This window comes from Protomyctophum bolini, assembly GCF_963924005.1.
Source record: "Protomyctophum bolini genome assembly, chromosome: 6".
In the NCBI taxonomy this organism is placed as follows: domain Eukaryota; kingdom Metazoa; phylum Chordata; class Actinopteri; order Myctophiformes; family Myctophidae; genus Protomyctophum; species Protomyctophum bolini.
In genome coordinates this window covers 45,361,916-45,387,226 of record NC_137867.1, presented here as the reverse complement: position 1 = coordinate 45,387,226, position 25,311 = coordinate 45,361,916, and the positions used below count along the sequence as shown (strand labels likewise).

Sequence of the window (25,311 nt, the reverse complement as noted above, 5' to 3'; positions counted from 1 at the left end):
GTTTTAGCCAGTGGTGGAAGAAGTAGGCTGCTGAGACGCCTGAGGGCGAGAGAGAGCTTCTTAAATACGGCACAGTTGAGAAGCAGGAGTTCTGTTAAACTATTAATCTGGTGTCCGTGAGGTCAGATGTAGAGTTGCTGACCGGCTCATATGCAGATCTATAGTACATCAAACCATGCATGGCTACCCAGGCTATACAGGGTTTGATGAGGTCATTGTCGTGATCTTCATCAGACTTCATGGAGATCCAGGTGATGATAGTCGATCAGCTCCTGCTCCACGCTCCATATATGGCCGTCTCCATATATGAAGCTGACGACACTGACCTCATCAAACCCTGAATAGCCATACATGGAGAAGACTGGATTATCATCACCTAGATCTGCATATATGACGTGATGTCACGATGCGTGACCATATATGGAGGCGTGGGGTGATGGACCGACTGATGGGAAATGCACGTTTTCATAGTAAACGGCGACCTGCGGTTGCAATAGTAAATAAATAATGATGTATTCGTTGTATATGTTGTATAAATTATCTAAATCTTCAAAGTAAGTAGTAACTACCGGTAACTAAAGCTGTCAAATAATTGTATAAACTGAGTATGTATCATTGTAGGCCTACCTAGTGGAGTGGAAATATTATGTATTTCTATATCAGAAAATGGACACTTAAGATAAAGTAGGCAATTGTACTCAGTAGATAGCTCTGGTCCATCGCCATATTAAGGCTCTACTAATGTATACTTTCAACCAGTGATAATATAAAATGCCTGGGAAACAGAGAGAGACAGCAAGCAGCCTAATTAAAATACCTGAAAAACGTAACATGTAATAAAATGTCTGGAATTAACTTCCTCCATTAATGTCCCATGCAGTTCCCAAGAAGGCACGCTTCCACACGCCCTAATAGGTCCACAACAACTACAGTCATGTCCGCTCTGACATCGCATGTGATGAAGGTCAGTCTTTGAGCTACTGGTCCTGAAACCATGGCTGACCTTCTGTGCAAACATTGGTATAGAGAAGATGTGATTTCTCCTGGACCTTCAACATCATCCAACCACACCATCTAGTCGAGAAGCTCCCTGTGATGCAGGCTTGGTGGATCACAGACTACCTCAACTGCATGCAGACCCCGATTTGAGGGCAGGGCTGTCCGTCAGATGTGTGCTATTATAGTGAGTTCAGTGAATTCCTCTGTAGGCTATTAGCTTTCCTTTGACACCGACTCCTCCATGTAATAACTTTCCTCGGAAGAAATGTATTGATTGATGGGGCACCCACATTGCCCTAAATACCGATTTTGGAATGTTGTCAGGGACAGAATTGTTTAGACAGGGAAAGTGAGTGTGTGGAATGCATTTGCATAATATTATGACAGAGCACTTTCAGAGCAAATATGGCAAAAAGCGATAAATGCTGGCCAAAAAATATTAATCTGACAAATCCTTATATATATTTTTTTTAATATACCGGTACCTGACACAATAGTGTACAGTAGTATATTGTACAACATGAAAGGGAGAGTGGCATTTAAAATGGTTCAATATAAACACCCTGTTCAACACCAAAACATATTGCACAACAGCCTCCACCTCTACCCACCCCTCTTTCCTTTTTTTATATATATATCTCCCCTCTCATTTTTTGTTATGTGTGGATACAGTAGTATGTTGTATCTATGCTCGAAACATTAACATTTTCGGCAACTCCTGTTACAACGTGTATTTTGTTGATAGTAGGACAACAAAACAAAACAAAAACGCAGCGGAGGGCTGAAGGAGAGTGGAAGGAAGGTATACTGTATCCCTTCTCTTACCCACTTCCCTCAGTGTGTTTACTGTTTTGCGTGAAGCAGGATTACATTACCAAACAGAAGCATCTTCGTATGAGGAGAATGTAATGTGTAATTATTATACAGTACATAACCCCATATACAGATTTAGAATATTACTGTAATAATATAAATTGGGTTGATGCACATATTTCACAAATGTACAGGTATGTTTGCTGGAGTGTAGAAGAGAAGAGAAGTCCACACACAGCTCTGCTCCACAGTTTAGTTTGTTTGCTGGAGTGCCCAGCTATGTTGAAGTTACTGTAGATAGGTATTTTACCCAGGTTAAGAGGTCACCCGGACCCCTTGTTTCAATGAATGTCTTTTCTTATACCTGCGCTGCTTTATCCTGTAATAAGGTTTCTCTTCTCTCTTTCCATAAATTCCCGGTGATGATGCCTAAGAACAGCAAAAGTCCAATGTTTCTGTTGGAGACAAATTTCTTCCAGCAGTCCTCTGGCTTGTTGATGTCAAGCGTGTAGATCTACACAGGAAAGAATAGCGATAGTTAGATCACTATAAACACTGTGACTAATAGACAGTGATTTTAATATTTTACCACACTTGAACGTTCGACAAAAATAGCAGACCTACAAGCTTACAACCCATTGCAATGCATTGTCGGCATGTGTGTTATTTAGATGCACTGTGTACCTCTATGTACACTGCAGTGTGGGTCCTTGTGTCCAAGACAGATTTCTCCCTCGGGAGACAAAATAAAGTAACCTTGAACCTTGTTGTGAAGTTCTAGATTGCCTATTTTTACATCCTCCAGTATGACTCAGTGAGGCTTTATGCTATGCTAAGTTGTGTTTGCTGTGAACTATACTCCTCACTTTAATATCACGTCAGCAGTCTGGCATTAAGACGTCCTACCTGACGCATTAGGTGCAGGGTCACTGTGGAAAGCACACCATAGTAGGGTAGAGTCTGCTCTGCGTTCACCCCCGCCATGACCAGCCCTGACACCATGGCCACCATGAAGCCGCTCAGCCATGGTTTGGTTTGCTCCCCAAACCTCAGTGCCGTCGACTTGACTCCTATCCGGGCATCGTCATCTTTGTCCTAGTGGTCAACAAGGAAGAAAGGAAGAAAACACTGCTTATATATTGCCACATATTCTTCCTTTTATATGATGTTTTTACATAATTGATAGTATTGTATATTTGTCATTAAATGTTTCGGTGAATTGACTACAAAGGACCCCAATTGCAACAAGCCATAGGCTTTCTTGGGTTAAATCCTCTTGGCAGACAGACCTTGTATTGAACTGTACTTTCCTGTGCTCTTCTTTTGACAAACTGTACAGTATTCAAACAATCAAGCAATCAATCAAGTAAAAATGAAAGACCTACCTGGTGAGCGTAGATGGTGTCATATATCAGTGTCCACATCACTCCAGAAAAATACAGCGGGAGACACACTGACCAGTCGCAGGAGCCCTGGACAGCAGACCAGCCCAACAGTGCTCCCCAGTTAAAGGTCAGACCTTAAAAGGAAAACAATGTCACTTATTTGAGTGGCAGAGAGCCAAAAACGATAAAAAAAAGCATTAATTAATCCATAACGTTACCTAATACAAGCTGTGGCCAGTAGGTGATCCTCTTCATCAACGGGTAGCTGATGACCAAACACATCGAAGCAGCACCGAGGACTATACTGTCAACAACACAATGACAAGTATTGTGTCACGCTATATTACGCAGCAAATTACAATTAGAGTAACGCATTACATTGAAATAAGTTGGGCAGGGACCACATGAGACATGTTGGAACCACCCCTGGTCAAACTGCACGCTTTGTTGAATTAAGTGAAAATAAATTGTCTTTTTTGGAGGCAGTTGAACTTGAACATGATAATATACACTATAGAGCGTTGCAGTCCCGCCCCCTACCGCAGGGCCCAGGAAATGATTCTCCGTACATTTTCCTCATAGACATTTCAAAAAGTAATTATTTAAAGACGTTTACGCCGCAGACAAAGCCAACTCTTGTCGTGACAAATCATGACAACAAACACAATTTTTTGGGCCGAACAAATAATTAGAAAGAAGAAAAAAACGGCAGGTTTATACAACACTTTTTTGTTGTTTTTCTTCTTTGTAATTATGTGTTTGGTCCAAAATATTGTGTTTGTTGTCATGAGTGACTCAAGTTGGCTTTGTCAAAATGTATTATAAAATAATTATAAATGTTGATGTACATTTTCTGGTCAACCCTACGACGACATAGTGTAGTAGTAATAATGTGAGTTGAGTACCTGTAGTTATTAAGACACAGCAGGACACCCAGTGCAAGAGACAGCTGGCCTCCAAGGAATAGCAGAGCCTGTGTCTGAGAGATTTCCCCCGAAGCGATGGGACGTGTGGCGGTCCTGGACACCTGCCATAAAGACAAAAGCAATATTCCATTTTCCTCCATTGATAAACATATAATAACAAACAATAATAATCACCCACCGCCTAAGTCCTATTCTTTTTTTAAACTAACTACCTGTAACTACTAAACTAACTAAAGTAGTGCTAACTAAATAAATAACAAAATTAAAAGGTTTTCAAACTGCTCAGCACCCCACTTGAGTGCCATACATTACAAACTTTAAGTTGAACATTTGAAAAACAAGAAAGCATAATTTGTGCTCAAGATATTTGGTGCGGATCGGTCCAGTAGTTTGTGACGTTAACTCCAAACACACAGCTAGACTCCAGGCAGAGACATGACATACAATCCTAACATTTTCAGAAATAAACGTAAAGCTAACCTTGTAGATCTATTTCAGATTTAAAAACATTTTATGCCTATATTAACATGCCCAAAATAGGGACGCCAACTTTGTCATGCTTTTCTGTGAATGATCACACAATGGCAGCGTGCCTTACAAACACAATACCTTCTTATCGATGTCTTTGTCCCACATGTCGTTGATGGTGCAGCCTGCCCCTCTCATGAGCAGCGCCCCCGTGCCAAACAATGTTAGCAGCCCCAGGTGGGGCAGGCAGCCAGGGTCTGCAGCCAGGCCGATGCTCCACGTACAAGGCAGGTACAGCAGCCATGTCCCTATACGCCACACAGACACAGACCACAAGAGCACATGTCAGAGTGACGCCGACTTCAACATCCATTCTTTATAAAAACTGTATCCAAATAGAATAGAAAGTAGGTGGATATGGAAGTATGGATGTACAAACCAATGGGTTTATCCAGTCTCATTAGCCGAAGGTACGGCCGGACAGCTGCTGGTGCCAAATTCACAATGGCGGCTGACAGGCTGAGCTGTCTGTTACCGTAACCTGCTTTCTCTGGTAGTTTGACTGCTGGACGAGAGCCTGCCAAGAGGCTACTGAAACCTCTTGGCAGTGTGCTCGGAGCCAAGTCGAGTCCCCGGCCGGTCCTTCTGTCCTTCTGGAGTGTGCAGCCGGAGAGAGCAGACAGGTGACCGTAATGACAAGTGCCATGGTGTCCTCTTCTGCAGGAATTCAACGTGAACTGCCAGGTCAACCTAGCAGGAAGCATGATGATGGCGTTTTCTCTCTCTTCTCGTTGTCAGGCCCAAATTGTTCACCTTTACACATCTGAAAGAAAAAACGAAATGAACAATTCCCTGACTCACATCCAAATGCGTTTCAAGAGAAAGCCCTGTCCCACTCTCAACATGAATGTTTTGCTTACAATATGCATATCTTTTGTGCTGTCAGCTGAGCTGAACAGCTACACAAAAAGAGAGGTGTTTGATTGTGTGTGCGAGCTGTGTTTGTGTTTAGCCAGGTGTGTTACAACAGTGTTGTAACCTGTGTATGTGTTGGTGTATACATATGCTACTTTGTCACCTGCTGTAGGCTGATGATTGAATAGCAGATCTACAAACAAAGATCACAATATGATTGAGCATTATAATCATACCTATAATTCTATACCCAAAATAGGGGTGTTGGGGTTGAAATGCATGATATGCGAGTAAGGTCATTCACTCTCAGTCTCAGACAGACTACAGTTATTAAAATTGACGATCCTATTGTTCAAATATTGACATGATTATAGTTCATTTGTATAATGAATTACAAAGGTCCCGCCATTGAGTTAACGTACTGTGAATCAATCTGGATGACACAGCTTCCATAATGCAGACGATGATAATCTCACTGGGCTCACTATTGGTGGCGATGCAGTGATGTTTTGCGTCCGGGTCGAAACAAACAGCATGTGGGTGAAAGGGTTTTTATTTATTTCCCACTAGATGGCAGTGTCACCTTCCATGCACGGAGACGGAGACAGTCTACTTTGATAGAGCTCAGCTCACACATGTCAACCATCGTGGCTTATATGCCAAGACACTACACTGCTATACTTTTTTCTAACAGTTATCATACCGTTTTTATTGGTCCTATGATCCACACATCTGTGGTGGCCTGGTGGGGTCTGGGGTGGAACCTGCAGGGTTCATAACTCCAATATCAACAACACTTTCACTATTATGGTGAAATTATGTTTGGCTAAGAACAGCGGCTAATCGAAACACGCATAAAGGACCAAAGTATGAATTCTGTCAACATATGAGTTGAGAGTCATTTAAGCGAAGTCACTCTCTATTATTGTCATGGAATCCCAAAGCATTTGGAAATGTTAGAAATTGTGGGAAACATTAACCTCCGGTCATGGATGTTCGGAATTTCACAATAAAAGTATAATATTATTATTACCACCATTCTTCAATCAATCAATCAATCAATCAATCAATCAATCAATCAATCAGATTTATTGTTACTTCCACAAATATACACTGGGCATACAGGGGAGCAAAATAGCAGGGGAGCAGGGGCTCACTAATGACTGGTCTAACCAATGACTAGTCTAACTCTAAACTGAGTAATGATGTAATGATGATGAACAATGGCAGCATCCTATACCTGATGTGGATCTATAACCCATATATAACCCTAATTTATATACTTTGTCATACAACAGAGCATTATATAGCTTATAGCCTACTACAGCTGTATATATTAAAAAACTATTTAATTATAATATTATAATTATATAAATTATTATTTTTTAACATTTCTAATGTGATCCTTTCATTTCATAAAAACCAAATAACAAAAGAACAGTGTATGAAAAGACATTCCTAAAAACAACAGACATGTTGAGATACTGGATGTACCGGTCTCCAGACATCCATGATCCTCGGGGCTAAAAACTGCTTCATGCTCATAAATCTGTGACCATAAATGCATTCCCATATGGTCTAGCGGTTAGGATTCCTGGTTTTCACCCAGGCGGCCCGGGTTCGACTCCCGGTATGGGAACACTGTTTTTATGATGAATTCCTGTTCTGTCCTTTGTCTATTATAGAAGTGTCTATTTGTACGTCTCTAAATGTTTTGATGAATTGAACACAACAATTGTAAACAAGTGTAATGCTTAATTGGGTCTTTTAAACTACTGTATGTCAGTCTGTCAACCTGTGCAGGCCTCCAAATTAAAAAATAAATAAATAAAGTAGATTGATTGATTGAATGAAGCTGTGCGTGTTAATTAGCTGCAGTTACTTTACAGCTTTACAAACTAGCATCATGAAATTGAATACGGTAGGCCTATTGCTAGTTTTCAGCTGACTGTTTAATACAAATATTTAACAGTCGTGGGCAGCAGAGAAGCCGTGTGGCGTACCGCAGGGAAATTATTTTGTAGTGCAAATGCAAACCCGGCCGGAAACGACATCTTCAAGTTTTCGCTTCCCTTTTTCCCTGAGCGGAAGTACGAAATAAATAAATCGCAGAGAGCGAGGTTCGCGGGAAAAATGGCGGAGATTTTCGTGTCCAGGCTGTTTATGGTGTGCAAAACATTGACCCAGGGCGTCGTGTAGACACTTCTGTGTATTATACTGATACCGTAAGTACACATATGCACCTTTTTGCACGTCTGTAGAGAGCTATCCTGTACTTTTTCTCAATACGATGTTTTGTTGATTGTGGTCCGGGGCCAGCAGTGGAGAAGGGGCTCTCTCTCTCTCTGCCTTTGTGTTCACAATGGTTTCACTCTGCCTGCCTCCCCCGTTCTGTTTTACTGGTTACAACATGATGCACGCATTAAACGAAACGTGTCTTCCTAGTTGCCTCTAGACTGGGGTTTAAAGCTTAATGGCTTATTATGCACTGCCAACTGTGCCATGTCTGTGCGTGACAACGTGACTGTGACCCAGGACAAGACGAGAGCATTCTTGTTGTTAGTTCTGCCCCTAATTAAAGGGACAATCCGCGATTTCGTTCGTGCCTCCAATAATTAGGTCCCTCAAAACTCCTGTCATGTCACTCAAATATCCTTGACTCTTAACAAAATCGAGGCACATCCCTTAATTCATATGCATATTGTTTGCATATTGCTCAATCATGCATTTGCAGCCCGGAATTTATTTTAATTAATAAAACGTTGTTTTAACCAAGCTTGATTAATGGATTGATTGAAACTGCTACGAGGATAAAACCAGAAAATTAAAAGTACTTGTTTACAAAGTGAGTGGTTTGTTGGAGTATAACTGTAGCCAATGTCTCTGTTGTTACATACAGTTAGTACATGATGAATTGAACATGGTGGACCCTCTTGTAAACAAGTGCTTAATTGGGTCGTCCACTCACAGTTAACAGTCTTTGTATTGAGTTTGTGCTTGAAAGGTACTGTAATTCTGCAAACTGTTAATACATATTTCAATCAAAGAGTATTCCACATAACAGAGCCATAGAACAGTGTCCTTGACTTGCGGTTGCAGTGGCAGAACGATGGCATAAATGTGATAAATGCTCCGTTTGTACTCCTCGCCCATTAAATAATTCCAAAGATGTGGAGTGAATTAATCAAAACTTCCTCTGATCATCACAAACGTCATCACCAATTGACCAGGGGACGCACAAATGCCCCAAACATTTGTGCTTCCCCGGTCAATTTGTCATTATGTTTTGTTTTGTGGTAATCAACAGGAATTGTTGGTAAATTCAGTCCATCGATCATTCCGGGCCCCTCGCCCGGAGAGAAGGCCGTCCAGGACAGCTGCTGCTCGTGAAAAAGTGGAGATATTTGACTAAATACATGTATTGTGCCAGAACGTTCACATGGATGTGAAACTAGAGGACAATTATCTCACTCCACGTCTTTGGAATTATTTAATGGGCGAGTACAAACAGATGTATCACATTTATGCCGTCGTTGTGCTGCTGCAACCAGTCAAGGACACTGTTCTATGGCTCTGTTATGTGGAATAGAAGTGTACTAACTGTATCATGACAACAGAGACATTCAAGGGCTAAGTATAACTGCTGGTTGTAGTCCGGAAATGCATTTCTTGTGGTCATTGGGTAGAAGGACCACTATTGGTTATTGTACTGGCTCAATAGTAGAAATTGAGTGCACTGGTGATTCTGTTATGGCTTTGGCCAGACCTTCTTGTCAGAGTTTCTTCCTGTTTCCAAGTTCCTTTTGATGGTGTAGTAGGAAACTATATTCTCTGATACCATGGCTTGCTTTGAAATTTGACCCACTGACCCACTGTTTGAATGCTTATAATGATTTGTCTGTCTTCCCTTTTGCCGTTTCCACTTGTTATGATGGCAGTATTCTATTTTGTTGTAAATAATCAACTTTAATTTTTCATTCCTGCCCTGAACAGTGTTAAGTTGTTAAACCTGCAATTTAATTCAAATGGTGTAATGGGTTTATTGGGTTATAATGTAAATGTTAGTTTACATTTTTTGGGGGAAGCTACACTTTATTGTACCGTAACTTTATTGCTTTTACCTCTGCATTACACCACTGACTTTTAACCAGGCCGTTTCAGGTCCATCACTGGACTTGAACTGCGATACATCTCAAACTGTTCCCTTTTTTTGCAGGCAAGGGACCCCTTCTGCTAGGTATCTCTTAATGCCTGAACCTCTACAGCCAATGAAGATGCAAAATGGTATGATGATGTTTATTACATTCATGTCTGATAAATTCCGTATATTATTTATATTGTCATTTTATGTATTAACCCGTTTTGTGAATGTCCTTGTTTTCACCCCAACAGGCCACTTTGCCAAGCCAGTCATTCCAGTGTAGCCACTGTGTACTTATCTTCAAATCCAAGGGTTTCCTCCTGGAACACCTCAGCAAGGTGCATGGCCTCGGTGTGGACAGCGATATACCACCGCTGAAGACTAAAACGCTGCCGTCAAACCTCAAACACAACACTAACGCCGACGCTTCAGGGGGAAGCTTAGCATGTCGGCACTGCACTTTCACAGGTTCTAACTCGGAGGTCGTTCACAAACACGAGAGAATGTTTCACCCCAAGCTAAACGTCGAGCCACTGCAAATACAAAAGAGGTTTCTCAAAGGAAAGCTACACATTGCGAGGAGGCCAGGAATCCACCTAGTGGCCGCCTCGAATAAGACGAAGAAAAATGCTGTGAACAAAACGACACGACCCCAGCATGAAGATGGACCTGGGGCAAAAGTGAATTCCTCTACCTCAAAAGCAAAATGCACCACCAATTCATCAACGGACCTGAAAACGTACAAACGGCCATCGGGACCTATTACCAAATTCTTGGTACCGTCATCTGTAACAAGTGTGAAATTACCTGACCTCCCAAAACTGTCAGGTAACTGCAAGGAAACTCTGATTTTGCGCGACCCCCACCTAGGCACTGCCCAGGACAGTACTGGCGTCCTTAAGGTTACTGCAACTTCGCAACATGATCTCACCATTCGCTACAACAATGTGCACCTTTCGCAGACAGCCCGCGTAGTTGAAGACCTATTAGTTCGCGATCGTGAACGTTTGATGGTCGGTAGTTTAGGGAAAGGATCTGTTTCAACTGAAATTGGCAAGAGAGCACATGAAGACATTTCTGCAAGTCCGCCTAAGAAAAGGCCTAAAACCGATGAGGAAATAACAGAAAATCCAGAGAGCACAGCAGTTGAAGCAAAGTTGCCCTGCAACTCAAACTTTGCATTCGAAGTCAGCGAAGATGAAGACGAGGGTGATAATCTGACACTTGAATTGGACGAGTCTGTTGATGTGGTGAATGTAGACCACTCTGTGATGTACTCTTGCAAGCACTGCGGACACAGAGACATGGTCGCTGACGACGTGTTGACCCATTACGAGAAGGTCCACCCTTACATCAGGTGTAACTCTTCATACATTAAAGACCCACACGATCTGACCGCTAGGTTCCGCTGCCTGGAGTGTCCAGTTGAGTATCCTTACGTTGCTGACCTGCGGCTGCATTACAGGGTCAGCCACCCAGAGGCCCCAGATGTGTTCCAAATGCAGTCTGACGCGCTTTGTTTCAAATGCTTTGTCTGTCCCTTTACAACTTTATTGTCCGAGTCCTTGAAAGATCATTGCCACAAACGGCACCCGTCACACATAGTGATAAATCCACTGATCTACTGTAAATTTAACGCACCCATAGTAACAAAAGAAGAGATGTCTCAAGTCGACACATGTGAGAAAAAATCCATTCCAAAGACTCCTGATCAAGGTTCTCTCAAGAGTGCTGCTACACCAGACAAAGAAATACCACCAGTGGAGATGTCTCAAGTCAACACATGTGACAAAACACCCAGTCCCAAGACTGCTGAGCCAGATTCTTTCAACAGTGCCTCTATACTGCACGGAATCACCAAGGCTACACCTCCACAAAAGGAACCAAGTTCAAAAGGACTGGATAGGGAGCTACATGAGTGCAAAAACTGCACATTCACTCATATGTCAGCAGTTGCTATGCTCGTTCACTACCAAAGGAATCACCCAGAAAGGGGGGTGAGTATTGATCAAATTAAAATGGCCCATGTCAAATCACAGACCCAGCCACCAGTGTCCACTGAAAGGAATTCCGAGGCTTCCGCCTCCGTGAGTTCAACCAACAAATCACTGGTCTCCCCTCAAATTAGGTTTTCAGACTATAGAATAAAGGAAGCTAAAGGCAAAACCGAAATATCTCATCAAAAGGCTATTCCTGACTTTGTAGTGAAACAAGAAGATGCACCTGCAATTTCTCCTCCCAAGGTTTCCGAGCCTTTCCAGAGCAAGTGCGTGGAATCTCCTGTAAAGTGTGTCAATTTTCAAGAGGTGGATCCAAATGAGGTAGATAGACTGTTTTTCTGTCAGGTCTGCAACTACAGTGACCCAACAGTTCGAGGGATATGGAGCCATCAAAGGGCCAGACATGGCATCACAGAGAGAAACTCTGAGGAAATACATCTCCATACCGCTGCCATCCGGAGTAGATGTAAAACCTCTGCAGTGACGATTGCTTGCCAAACGATCGCTGACACATTTGCGGGCAAACCTCCTTCGTTCAATTCACCACAAGCTGAAATGTTCTTCTGCCATCTTTGTGATTATTTCAATCCCACCATGAAAGGCATCGTCGGTCATCTCAACTCGCAGCATGTTGGACATGCAGTGAGTACCGTTGACGTTTTAATGCATTCGTCCAAGGTAAACAAAGAGAGGGCACAACATAAAGCTACGGCTTCAGCGAGTTATTCTGATTTGAAGACACCGATTTGGCCGGCAGAGGCAGATAGCCCATCAGGAACACATGGAAATGACGCCCCATGCCTGACTAATCTTAGTACACCGGGAGCGGACCTGTTGTTCTGTCAAAAATGTCACTTTGGAGCCGCAACTTTAGGGAGAATTCTGATCCATCAAGCTCGGAAACACCACAAACTAAAGAGGTCTCCTGATGAGATTTTAAGATGTACTTCAACGATACGTCGGCAAATTGAAGAATCTCCGACATCTCCAACAGAGAACTTGGCCTTGACCCCGACTGGTCTCCCCCTTCCCATGATTGAGAAAGGTGAGGAAGGAGTGTTATTTTGTCACTTGTGCAACTTTAGACACACTCCGGGGAGGATAAGGGAGCATTATAAAATTGCACATCCTGAAGTTATTACTACTCACGAGGAAATCATGTCGTATTCCCTCTGCGTTCATGAACGAGCACGGAATTCAGGTTCTTCTTATTCAAATGCATCCAATTGTGGTGAGGCAGATAGCCCGTCAGGCAAACATGAAATTGATGCCATATGCCAGACTGATTTCAGTGAAACGGGAGCGGGTCTGTTATTCTGTCAGATATGTCACTATGCACACCAAACTGTAAAGGGAATTCTGAATCATCAAGCCAGGGGACATGGAAAAGTAAAGAGGTCTAAGGTTGAGGTTTTAAGGTATACCTCAATGATTCGTAAGCAAATTCAAGAATCTCTGGCATCTCCAACAAAGAACTTTGCCTTGACCTCAAGTGGTCTCCCCCTTCCCATCTTTAAGAAAGGTGAGGAGGACAAGTGGTTTTTTTGCCACATGTGCAACTTGAAACACAAGACTCTCTCAAGGATACGGGACCATTTAAATAATAGACACCCTGAAGTAATTACTACTGACGATGAAATAGCCTCATATTCCCTCGGGGTTCATGAACGAAGACGGAATAATGCATCCAATTGGGGTGAGGCACGTAGCCCAGTAGTCAAACATGAAAATGATGCTATACACCCAATTAAACCTACATGCAGTAGGCCTACACGTAGCCCAGTAGGCAAACATGAAAATGATGCTATACACCCAATTAAACCTACATGCAGTACACGGCCAGCAGGCCTGTTTTTCTGTAAAAAATGCAACTATGGACACCCAAAATTAAAGAGTGTGTTGTGCCATCAAACTAAAAGCCACCCCAAACTAAAGTCATCAATTGGTGAGATTGTAAGATACACTTCAATGATTCGTACGCAAATTAAAGAATTGAATTCTCCAACAAAGAATTTGGCATTGACCTCAACTGGTCTCCCCTTTCCCATCATTGAGGAGGAAGGTGATGAGGACATGTTATTTTGCCACTTGTGCAACTTTCCAAATAAGTTACTGACAAATATGATGAACCATTCTAAAAAGACACACCCTGAAGTTATGAGAAATGAATCTGAAATGGTCTCTTATTCCTTCGACGTTCACAAACGAATGGGACGGATTCCACAAATGGGAATGCCTGCCGAACAAGCGGGAAAATGCACCTCCTTTGTGTATGGCGGGAATGAGGAGGCACAAATGAGTAAACCTGGCCACAATGCATCATTTCTGTCTTCGGCCTCAAAGCCAGCTGCTCTGACTAGGTCACTTTTGTGCCCTAAATGCACATACACAAATCCACACATCTATCTTTTGAAAAGACATTTGTCTAAGAAACATAACCTTAAGTACACTGTCCCCCAAATTTTAAGCAAAGCCTTTAAAGATGGCTTTTTGCCAGCAGGCTATCACTGTGAATGGTGCGTTTTTTCACACAAGAGTGCAGCAAACGTCTACCGGCATTGCCAGCAAAAACACGCACTGAAATGCATTAGCTTGCAGCACATAGCCATGCAGCTGTATGTTGGACCCACGGTGTCCTCCTTCAAAACAAAGTCTACCTTTGAAAAGAAGAAACCGTCACCACCGTCTCGGAAGAATGAAACGAAAGTGTATCCGTGTCGAGAATGTTCCTTCAAAGGTAGCTCATTGGAGCGCATCTCGAGCCACTGCCGTGAGGTTCACCCCTGGACCATCAAAGAAGATGGCTCGGTTCTTAATGTGAATGAATCTGACATGCCCACAGGACTCCCTTCTCGCGAGACGTCATTCCAGTGCCCTTTCTGTCCCGCACTTTTCTTTAAAAGCCATGGTCTGCGCACTCACTTAGGGAAGAAACACCCGGAGTACCAAACTCCGCTTTCAGAAGAGGAAAAGGAGGATGAAATGGACAGCAACGAGTTCACCGATGGCCGAACGGTCTACAAGTGCCCACGATGTGCTTATGTCAACACGGGACATCGCGGCGTTCTCTCTCACTGCCAAATGAGGCACCCTAAGTTGAAAGCCAGGACGGACATTCTCCAAAAGACAAAAGTGCAGTTTCCCAACGAGAAGGAGTGTTGTGGGAATAAAGCACAACTCTGTGGCTACATGTGTAGAATCTGTCCAGTGACGCGAGGATCGATAGACAAACTGAAAATCCACTATGAGCAGGACCATAATCAGACCGCCCCAAACTTCCTCAAACCAGCTCCAAAGCAGTCGACTGTGATGAAGAATCAGCTGTTGTCCAAGTACCGCAGCATGCAGAGCTCGGCGTTGCAGGCTACCTCTTTCAAAAACAAAATGACTGGTGCATTGAAGTGTAATTTCTGCAAAAACTACATTGCCTCTACCAAACTTGGCCTCCGTCGCCATCTAAACATTTACCACAGAAAAGAATCCGAAGCATGGAATACTTACTATCCATGCACCCTGTGTAAATTTTCAACTCACAAACAAATGTATCTTGGAAGGCACTATAAGCGAACCCATGGAGTTTCTGCCCCCATTAAATATAACACGCATAAAAACACATTGACGCGTGGATCCAGTACACCTGCACCTACAATGAACAAGGAGAAAAAGGAGAAAAAATACAAGTGCCAACTGTGTGCCTATTCAGGACAGTTTCGCCGTTACCTTTGGGGCCACTACACCAAAATGCATGGCCGTGCTGCGTTAAAGAAATATTTACCTACTCCAGATAAGAAACAGTGCAGAGAGGCAGAGGATGGTGAAGGACCTCAGTGCAAGAAGTGCAACCTAACGTTTAGGTTGCCCGAGTTTCTCGCTGTTCACTTCACCAATTATCACAGAGAAGACTTCAGAGTGGAATTTATTGTGCTTAATTCAAAGAACTACACGTACCAAGAGTGCCAGTGGTACCATTGTTGCCTCTGTAGTCTTAAAATCAAAGGCACAAAAAAGCTCTGCTCCCATCTGGACGATCACAGACGTCTGTGCTGGGAGAAAGCAAATGCTGTGAAGATGACGACACCAGTTGACGGCGGCAAACAACCACCGACCCAGCCTCTCAAAGTAAGTAGCCATAAAATCTATCAAATCATTAAAGTTATAAAGTTATTTTTTACTACCCTCGGTACCCCCACTTATTTTCTTTCGCATCGTGCATTTTATTTTTCAGGTTAAAAGGCAAGAGGACTTGCAGGAGTTTGAAACCATTGAGGACCTGGCGAAATGGAACGTGACAAAGGTAGAGACGTTAACCCTGCTAGCCAGTCCCCCACCACCATCATCGCCACCATCATGTCATTCCAGCGCCTCCAAGATGGAAGAACAACAGACACACACCAAAGCCACAGAGCTTTTCACTTGTAATGAGTGTCCACGGACGTTTACGAAAAAAGCAGGTTTGAGAAAGCATGCGCACAGCCATGCAACTGATGCAACCAACACTCTGCAGATCTCAGGGAGGTACGTGTTGATACTGCAACCTTTCAATCTTAATTCATTTAAGATTCATTTTAATTATAATAATTTATCATTTAATATACACTTCATGTGACCACCGCACTCTGACTGTAGGTGCGCTACCCGTTCAAAACATATCAAAATAACGGTAGTGGGTCGCACTAGTGAGGACACACTGATGAAGGCTGGATAGCCAAAACGTTTGTCCCTGTTAAAAATGCAATAAATATTTTGAACTGAAGTCTTGTGCGACCCACTACAGTTATTTTCATTTAAGATACTGTAATAATTATTCATCACTTAACTTTAACCTTGATGTCCCAATTTTGCTCATGTCGTAAATGATAATATGTATGTATTTATTAAAATAAAATAAAATGGCACACATTTTGAAATTCTGTGGTTTAGCTAGACCACAATTCTTGCTGAAAATACTGAATTGGATTTTAGCTCTGACCTTTCAGTAATTAAATGTATTTACTTTGTAAAAATGGCACATATTGCATACTACTCAGGATTTGTTGGCTAACGTTTTATTTAAAAGGTCAAGAGAGATTTCTGCTTTATTTTATCGCCTACAAAAACCCATTTTCCTAGATGCCTTTCAGTTTAGGTCTTTCTGGCTTTTGGCTTAAACACCAACGTATTCTTAATCTTAACACTGAACTGGTTTCATCTACAGAGGTTACTGTAGCAAGGTATTATGGGAGATGTTAATTTATGAATGCAACATTCAACATGCACTATTTGGTTGTGGAGTTGCCTCTTCGGGTTCATATTTGGAACAGTACGTTGACATGATTTGTTGTCTTAACAGCTTAGACAAATACATCATATTTCGACCAGGGACCTCCAGACCTTACCACTGTGGCTACTGCTCTTATCGAACCGCACACGTGGGTCTGGTGAGGAGCCATTTAGTCAGGATACACCAAGGTGAGCAGACCCTCATTTATCCCTTTAACCCATTTAGGACTGAGACAAGATTCTACAAAATGTTCAAATGTTTTCAGAAATGTTTCTATATCGGTGGTTCTAAAACTATTTCATGTCAAGGACCCCCAGAAGTATATGTAATTAGCCCCGGACCCCAACCCCAAAATATGTTGTTCCAGGGACCTCCCAGAAGCAAGGATTTGAGTTAAAAGCTGAGATGACACGGAAAGCGTTCATTAAAAAAGCTAAGGTGACACAGATGCGTTCCCGTCCAAAATGCGTTGAGGCCGTGAACGTATCTGTGTCACCTCCGCATTTAACCACTTCAACCATTATTTTAAACTTTAGCTGTTGGAAAAAAGCTAAAAAAGCTACAAGCTCATAACGCGGCACCGAGTGCCGCACTACGAGCTTGTAGATCTGCTACTTTTGAAAAATCTTGCAAATCTTTGAATATATATTCTTTCACAGCAATTGTTTTTAACTCTTATATTTGTTTCTGGTGGGTCCCTGGAACAACATATTTTCTGATGGGGCTCCACGGCCAAATACAGATAATTCTGTGGGTCCTTGAAATATGAAATAGTTTGAGAACCACTGACATAGAAACATAGGTTTTTCCAGAAAACTGTCATGATCGCATTTACAGAATCTGGTCTCTGGTCTCAAATGGGTTAAATTTTAATATTTAATATATTTAATATTAATGGAAGTAAAAATATAAACCATGGGGATGTGGAACTCAGACATCATGTGGCCAACCTGTGACATTAGTAATTTATGATGTCGGTCATCTATGACATATCTATAACGCACAGCATGACTCTGGCACGTTTTCCCCTGTATACAATCCACTATATTCATGTGTTGCTGTTAATTGTTAATGTATTTATTTATTTTTGTCACAAATGTTTGCATCTCTTCTCATGTATTTTCCGTGTAGCTCAAACACGAGACACTAGCAGTGGTGTCGATGTGACCGTCAACCGAGCTGAGACCAAACCTGCGTCAGAGGAGCTTCGTCCTACAGCAGACCTCCAGGAAGAAAACTGCTGGAGTGAACCACCGGACGAACCTGAATTTACTGAAAGCAAGTTACGCTTTTAACCCCTGGCGTCCTTTGTATTTATGTGTGCCAGTACAATGGCTTCCCTTTCAGCCTACTAACTTTCCAGGAAGAGGTCTCTCTCTTCCTGGAAAATGTAGTGTCGTAGAGCCTGGAATCCCTTACAAACGGGCATTTGAGTAAGTTTTCTGAACTGTCCACGCTTCACCTCTGAGAAGGTTGAAAATGGGTGAAGTGCTTTCTTTGAGAAGCTATATACTGTAATATAATTGTAATTGGAGCCTGTGCTTTGCAATTGAATTACAGAGCCAGTGTACGCGGAGCCCCGAGATGTCCAGCGGCAGCTGGGCCACTACAAGTTGAAGAGGCAGGCGAGTGCATCGGCTCCAGGGGGCGCTGTACCTCAGAAGACTGACCCACCTGAAGATGGCCTCCTTAGCTGCGAGTACTGCAACTTTTCCTCCGAACACATGTCCAGTATTCGACGACACTATTTAAACCGCCATAATGGCAAAAAGCTGCTCAGATGCAAAGATTGCTCCTTTTTCACTGGCTCCAGGTAAGAATTCATCATTGAGGTTTGTAAAATGTTGTGGTAAAAAAAAGTTACTGCCCTGGCTATATTCAACTCTTTACTGAACTGAATAAATAAATACAAATAAAACTATAAAGACACACATACACAGCTGTTTTGTTTGAACGCCTACCTTTCCAAGAAAGCAAATGTCTTGGTTTAGTCAAAGTGTATGCATTACATCAATATTTGGAGTTGTTGGTGTTTGTAACTCACATATAATTGACCAATTTAACAAGAAACCAGAAAATGTCCATGCTGTGAATGTGGCTCTGGAGAATGTCAGTTGTAGTATTATTATGCAAAGTATATGCAAACGGAACAGTATATAAAGTAAATTAAATGGCACCAAAATAAATGTAAATTAATTACTATGTGGTCACCCAGTGAGCTAAATACAGTGTATGATGCATTTATGTACAGCTCAATTAAAGTCTCTCATTGTCATTAGACGGTACCATTCCCCCGTCCGTTCTGGATGCAATGGCCGTTTAAGTGCAGATCTACAAGCCTGGAAAAACTCTTTTCGGGCACAAGTTACCCTAAAGAATTTGGTCTTTGGTCTGAGCCTACACAAAATGACGGCGCTCATGTGTTATCCCATTTTGGGTGGGAACCCCTTTTGGTGTTGGCATTATGTTATGCTTTAGCTATTGAAAAATAGCAGATCTACAAGCTCATAGCGCGCCACCGACTGACAGAAACATAGCTTTTTCAGAAAACCGTCAGGATGTAGAAGACATTTTTAGAATCTGATCTCCGGTCAAAATGGGTTCTTATCATTTCGACCATGTGTCTACGACGACTTCTACCTGGATTGTATTGTTTAACGTAGGATGAAGTCTGATGCGGGCATGCAAAACTATTGTGTCCGCGGATAATTAAAAGAAAATTAAACGTGGATTCTGTTAACAGTGCAGTATTGCGTCCCAGGACCCTCTGGGGGGTAACATCCTTGCGTCCTTTCTCAATGTATTGCGTCTTAAGGATGCAGGATGCAGCCTATTTGCAACACTTAACTGGTCAAGACATGCATTTACATTTACACACACGTGTGCTAATCCGTCACGTGTGCCTTGCTTCCATGTTAACCAGGAAGACCCTGGGAAAGCACATAGAGTTGGGACATACTAACTGCCCTTCAAAGCCCACCCATCAGAAGGACCTGCGCTGCCCCTTGTGCCTTTACCAGTCCAAGAACAAAAACAACATGATCGATCACGTCATGCTTCATCGCGGTAAGTTGATCCCTGATATTCAATACCGATGCCAATAGAGGGTATGCGCGTGACATCATCGTACCTGGAAGTTATGCAGGAACGCCCACTGAGTGGCAAAAAAACGACTTTCTGGCCTTGACAGCCCCCATTCATCCAAACAGAAAAGTCCTGTCTGATTGCATTAAACAATGTTAAACTCACCAACATTGCAGCTGTACGAAAAGCTTGAATTATCCTCTTTCTCTTTTTGTTTCATAAAAATCCACAATAGAAAAGTTACGAGCTACTTTCTGTCAAGAAATGCCCTGCATTTGATTATTTTGTCAGAGTTTGGAAGTGCTTGTTGTTCAATAACACAACATTTTGCTGCCTCCTGCATTCAGTCTAGATGAGGGGGGCGTGTCCTGATGGGAAAATCATGCATGTGCATACTCTCTATATCGGAGAAGCTTCTGTTACTGCCTAAAATGCTGGTATCGGCATGTACGACGGTCTGTGGCTGTGCCAATCCGATACCACATAATTTCAGATGATATTTCATTCACAGAAATATTTCTGAACGCTTCAGTTTATGTTGCACTACTGTTCTATACTCTTACTGTACTATTTACATTGATTTACTAACTCGTAGCTGCACTTTAACAATTATGAATGGAATTTTCATTTTTATTCCTAGATCAGTGGTTCACCTTTTCATTTCAAGGGCCACCATCTCTCTGAGAGTGTACAAATGGAACCTCATTTTGTGTAACCCTGAGGGTCCTTTGACTCCAGTTTGAGAACCACTGTCCTAGTTTGTTTTGACACTTGACACTTATGACACTTGACACTTTGACACTTATGGATTGGTACTCGGTGTCGACTGATACACAAGTTGTGAGAAACACCTGTGGGACTGGGGACACCATTTGCCAAGACGCACAGGGGTGCATACTGTGCAGGTTAGGTTTAGGTTAGATAGGGTGTAGTTGTAGGACTAATGACTGGTCTAACCAATGACTAGTCTAAACCAAAAATGGTCTAAACTAAGCACTGCGCCCGACGCACACACATCACCTACTCTTTCTGTTGTTGTGTTCTTGTCCACAGAGGAACGTGTCGTACCGATAGAGGTTCGTCGACCGAAGCTGTCGCGTTACCTCGAGGGCATTGTCTTCCGTTGCCACAAGTGCACTTTCACCAGCTCCAGCGACGAGAACCTACGTCTGCACGCACTGAAGCACGACGACCTCAAGCCCTATAAGTGCCGTCTGTGCTACTTTGACTGCACTCTGCTCAGCGACTTGGAGGCACACCTGTGTGATAAGCATCAGGTGAGGAGTTGCCTTCAGGCCCCTCCCGACCCGACAAGGGTTCCTGTTGTTTGGAAAAGAATGTTCAGGGAGTCGCACCAAAGCTTCTGTGATTTCACAAAGTGATTTTGGAGCTTCGTTTGAGCCTTAGGTTGTATAATAATATGAATAATATTTGAGCCTTAGGTTGTATAGCTACCAGACGATGATATACTGTAATTCCAAATGTGGTCTATTGCTTCATTGCGCTGTGGTTGAGGTACCGGATTGTAGCAATTCCATTCACTGTCTTTGTATTGAGAAATTGATCTGAAAATCACACTTAGTGCTTTTTTAAATAATGGAGAATATTTGCCCTTAAAGCATGCCTATGTACTACAACCTACATCTCTCTATTGTTGATTCATTTATTGTGTTTTTTGTTTTATTGATTGAGTGTAATTCCATTTTAGTCCTTTAAGTGTGTATGTAAGCCGAGTGCCCTGTGGGGGACAACACTGTAAAAACAACCTCTTACAACTCGACTATTTGATGGTTAGGTCTAGCTGCTGTTCAGCCAGCTCTTTATGGAGGACTTGAAGTTAACATACTAAAGTTCAACCTCTCTTTGAATCTCATCAATAGAAATGCTAATACTTCATTGCCCTCTCTCCTCAGTGACTGTCTGATTTGTGAATCGTCTTATTTGAGGGTTTGTTTTTGTTCTCCCATACCGTAGGTGGTGAGGAACCATGAGCTGGTGGGACAAATCAATGTCGACCTCCTGGAGGCCAGGACTCTTAAAAAGGCAGTGCAGAAGAAAAAGGCAGTGGAGGACGCAACGAAACAGAACAGCGTCTTACATGAACACCCGGAGGACAGTCCTTCAGTACAGTGCAGGAGGGAGGACAGTCCTTCGGTACAGTGCAACCGTAACGTTCCAGTGGAGGACAGTTTCTTGAGAACGGTGCCGAGCGGCAGAACAGCGTTTCAGAAGCAAGGCCAGGAGATGAACCAGACCATCATGGTCATCAAGAGACCGCCGTTCAGCAGTGCTGTTCATCAGACGCACGGACAGGAGGAGGACGCCACGAACGGTGTCGGCGTGGAGCACGTGGACCTAAATGCTTGCGTCACCCATAAAGGGGGCACGGGTGAAGAAGACGAGGAGCTCGACGCCAAGAGCCTGGACGGCCCGTTCCTGAGCTGTGAGGAAGAGGAGCAAGGAGAGACCGACGAAGAGCTCGTTGACGCCTACGAGGAGTTGCCCGTACTCTATAACGCATGTCCAAAGGATGTACTCTATAACGCATGTCCAAAGGATGACGCGTACAAACCCTGTGGCAGGTTGTTCCAAAAGGACAAGTGGAGTGGTTCTCCGGAGCGTGCCCAGCAGGAACGGGTGGATGAGAAAATCTATGGAGAACACAGTTATGCGTTGCCAGAAACTGAAGGAGAAGAGAAAGATGAGGACCTTTGCAGCTCTCCTGCACTCAACGGTGAGAAACACTGACGGCACAGCATTTAAACGTAGCTGTGTGGCAGTGTCGCACGTCAAAAACAGTCACTCTACAAGCTGTTATGATTGGCTTGCGACACAGGCACGCAAACTAAGTATAAATCAGGCTTTTTATTTCCTCAAATTGAATACAACGGCCAAACGATTTCTCGCTCCTAAAAGATGGCTGCCTCAGATGATGTCCCACTTAACGATATGTACCTTTTTTTCTAGGAGATGACTCCATCGGTGACGTTGTGTGCGGCGTGGTCATGGAGGAGGTGTTTGTGTGCACGCTGTGTGGACGATACCTCAAAAGCGGAGCTGAACTGGAGCGCCATGTCCTGCAACATGGACTGTAGTCTGTCGACGAGTCTCTGCGTCTGTCTTCTTGCAGTATGATCATAAACTTTCCTTCATTTTCTTTGATGTTGAACATGACCTTTTAGTGCTGCTTACTTACCTCTTGTCTTGATTTATTTTCTATTTGTTTTGTTTATTTGGTTTCCTGTTTTACTGTTAATGGGACTGGTCAAGTGGATATTAATAATGATGTTTGCTTTATATTTAAAAGTATCGTTCTTTTTTTTTTTTTGAAATATTTTATAATGAACAGTTTAATCGGTTAAATGGAAAGCTATAATGTCTGATACATTGTACATGTTAAACATGTGGTGCTATGTGATAAGTTGTACATGTACAATGTATCACACATTTTAATGTAGGTACATTTTACACGTTCATGTCAGAAATACTTGAATAAAATAAAAGTCATAAACTACTTCACTACAAGCAGCCTTTATTCATATTATATTAACCATTTAAATAGCCGATCTACAATCTCACAACGTGTCACAATGGAAACTTGTATATTGTCCATTTTAGCAGTTTAAGCCAAGTTGAAAGTGGTTAACCCATTCTGGGCGGAAACCCCTTTTGGTGTTTTAACTAAGCATTATGTTATACTTCAGCTATTGAAAAATAGCAGATCTACAAGCTCATAGCGCGCCACCGAGTGGCGCACTATGAGCTTAACTGTTAACTGTGGTTGATGGAGATGACATCTTGTACACATCCCCCTTTTAACTTTCAAATTGCATATATACAGTAGGCTTTTTGCCATTCGTCGTCATAGAGATGCAGTGTATGTTTGGCCCGAGAGTCGATTTGAAAACAATTGGCCATTTTCACATGGAGGGACAGCGGCTGGGTGATCTTTCTGCAGATAGCCAGATACTCATCTGGCCAGATAACTACTAGCCTCGGAAACCCAGACGTTTTATTTCCTGGAAGAAAGAACAGATAACGACTGTCTGAGGCTGGTTGAGACGCCTGCCATTCAGGACTGGAACGGGACGAGTAGGATGGACTGGCAGACGAGCCGGTAGGGTAGGGCGCTACACGAATGTCTGTGGCGGAATTCATTTGAGAAATTGGGAGAAAATAGGGGGATACATTGGCTACTCTAAGGGCCGATTCATACTCCTATTTTACTGCTGTTTCGGCACTGTAATGCCGAAATTATTTCGGCTCGTCAGAAATTTTCAGTAGCACCGAAGAGCCGACTTTAGGACGGTACCCGCCCCCCCCCGAACCTCGAATGACGTCAAATTGTAGGCTCTACAGAGCCGAACCGACTTTTATTCGGCTCTAAAATAGGAGTATGAATCGGCCCTAAACGTAGACTAATGTCAAAGTGTATTTACTAATACAAATACATCCATAACATCGTTGGGTTTAAAATGATAGTTGAACCAACGAGTAAGCCCCCTTTACTATAATGCATGCACTTCACTAAACCATTAGCTAAAATACCATCATATGTTATAGCTGTATTGATATAATCTGTGTGCGTTTTATAATGTTTAAAATGGTTTAAGGTAGGAAATGCACCGATATGGAAATGATAGCGATACCGATTGTTTAAAATAACAATTTTGCCGATGGCTGATACTGATACCAATATGTTTTATTTCGTTTTTCTTGTTTTTATTTCCCCCTTTTGTGCCAGAGAATTCAATGCAGGAAATACATGTTCAGAATCCACAGCTTGGTAGACTACAGATAACCAACATGCCAACATAGCCAATGCTAAATATATGCTGCTTAACTACAGATAAACATCAGTGCTACTGTATACTGTATGCCATGGGGGTTAATGTCAGTCTAATTTGCTGATACTGATATTGACCGATAACAGCAATATTGTCCGATACCGATTTATTATGTGGCCGATACACCGGTGCATCACTAGTTTTAGGGTGAAACTTCGGAGGAGGTGAAACATCTGCTTCATGTACTACTCAGAATTTAATAAATCGTGTTACGGCTGAACACTACAATATTTTGCAGATGCAAAGTTCATCAAAATAAACTGCCAATGGTGCCTATACAGTCCAAATAAGCAAATTAACCAACTATTGTCTATTTGAAATGTGTAATAAATGTTATAATTATACTTTATTGAGTGCCTATTTTTCTGTGTGTGTGTGTGTGTGTGTGTGTGTGTGTGTGAGAGAGAGGGGTGCTGCCTAGTGCCTACTGTTCTTAATGCTGGGAGAAAGATGGAGAAATGCAATAAAACTGA

General features: G+C 42.5%; 2 protein-coding genes across 3 annotated transcripts; one reads left to right on the top strand and one right to left on the bottom strand.

Moving 5' to 3' along the window:
* Positions 1-1,730: 1,730 nt before the first annotated feature.
* LOC308317397 (4-hydroxybenzoate polyprenyltransferase, mitochondrial-like) lies at positions 1,731-5,987 on the bottom strand. Its single transcript, XM_080766368.1, has 8 exons — positions 5,929-5,987; positions 5,031-5,414; positions 4,733-4,899; positions 4,103-4,224; positions 3,416-3,501; positions 3,198-3,331; positions 2,719-2,907; positions 1,731-2,326 (listed from the first exon to the last, which is right to left on the bottom strand). Exons 2-8 carry the CDS (start codon positions 5,353-5,355, stop codon positions 2,171-2,173), a joined length of 1,179 nt encoding a protein of 392 aa, XP_080622494.1. The 5' UTR covers positions 5,356-5,414; positions 5,929-5,987; the 3' UTR covers positions 1,731-2,170.
* A 1,641-nt stretch (positions 5,988-7,628) lies between these two features.
* LOC308317571 (uncharacterized protein) lies at positions 7,629-25,134 on the top strand. 2 transcript variants are annotated; one of them, XM_080766692.1, is made up of 12 exons: positions 7,629-7,731; positions 9,723-9,790; positions 9,899-14,455; positions 14,801-15,766; positions 15,873-16,162; positions 16,977-17,095; positions 18,039-18,185; positions 18,468-18,720; positions 19,831-19,973; positions 21,045-21,268; positions 21,966-22,725; positions 22,959-25,134. In XM_080766692.1, exons 2-12 carry the CDS (start codon positions 9,788-9,790, stop codon positions 23,084-23,086), a joined length of 7,590 nt encoding a protein of 2,529 aa, XP_080622818.1. In that variant the 5' UTR covers positions 7,629-7,731; positions 9,723-9,787; the 3' UTR covers positions 23,087-25,134. The 2 variants fall into 2 exon arrangements, with proteins under 2 accessions (XP_080622818.1, XP_080622817.1); XM_080766691.1 differs by having other exon boundaries at positions 9,899-15,766.
* The last annotated feature ends 177 nt before the right edge of the window (positions 25,135-25,311 follow it).

Excerpts from the sequence above, each read along its gene's own strand:
- LOC308317397 (XM_080766368.1), bottom strand. The coding sequence starts at position 5,355 with ATGCTTCCTGCTAGGTTGACCTGGCAGTTCACGTTGAATTCCTGCAGA. Across the intron at positions 4,225-4,732 it reads ACAAAGACATCGATAAGAAG|GTGTCCAGGACCGCCACACG; the intron begins GTATTGTGTTTG and ends TCTTTATGGCAG. Across the intron at positions 2,908-3,197 it reads ACACCATCTACGCTCACCAG|GACAAAGATGACGATGCCCG; the intron begins GTAGGTCTTTCA and ends GTTGACCACTAG.
- LOC308317571 (XM_080766691.1), top strand. Across the intron at positions 15,767-15,872 it reads CACCGACCCAGCCTCTCAAA|GTTAAAAGGCAAGAGGACTT; the intron begins GTAAGTAGCCAT and ends TTTATTTTTCAG. Across the intron at positions 16,163-16,976 it reads ACTCTGCAGATCTCAGGGAG|CTTAGACAAATACATCATAT; the intron begins GTACGTGTTGAT and ends TTGTCTTAACAG.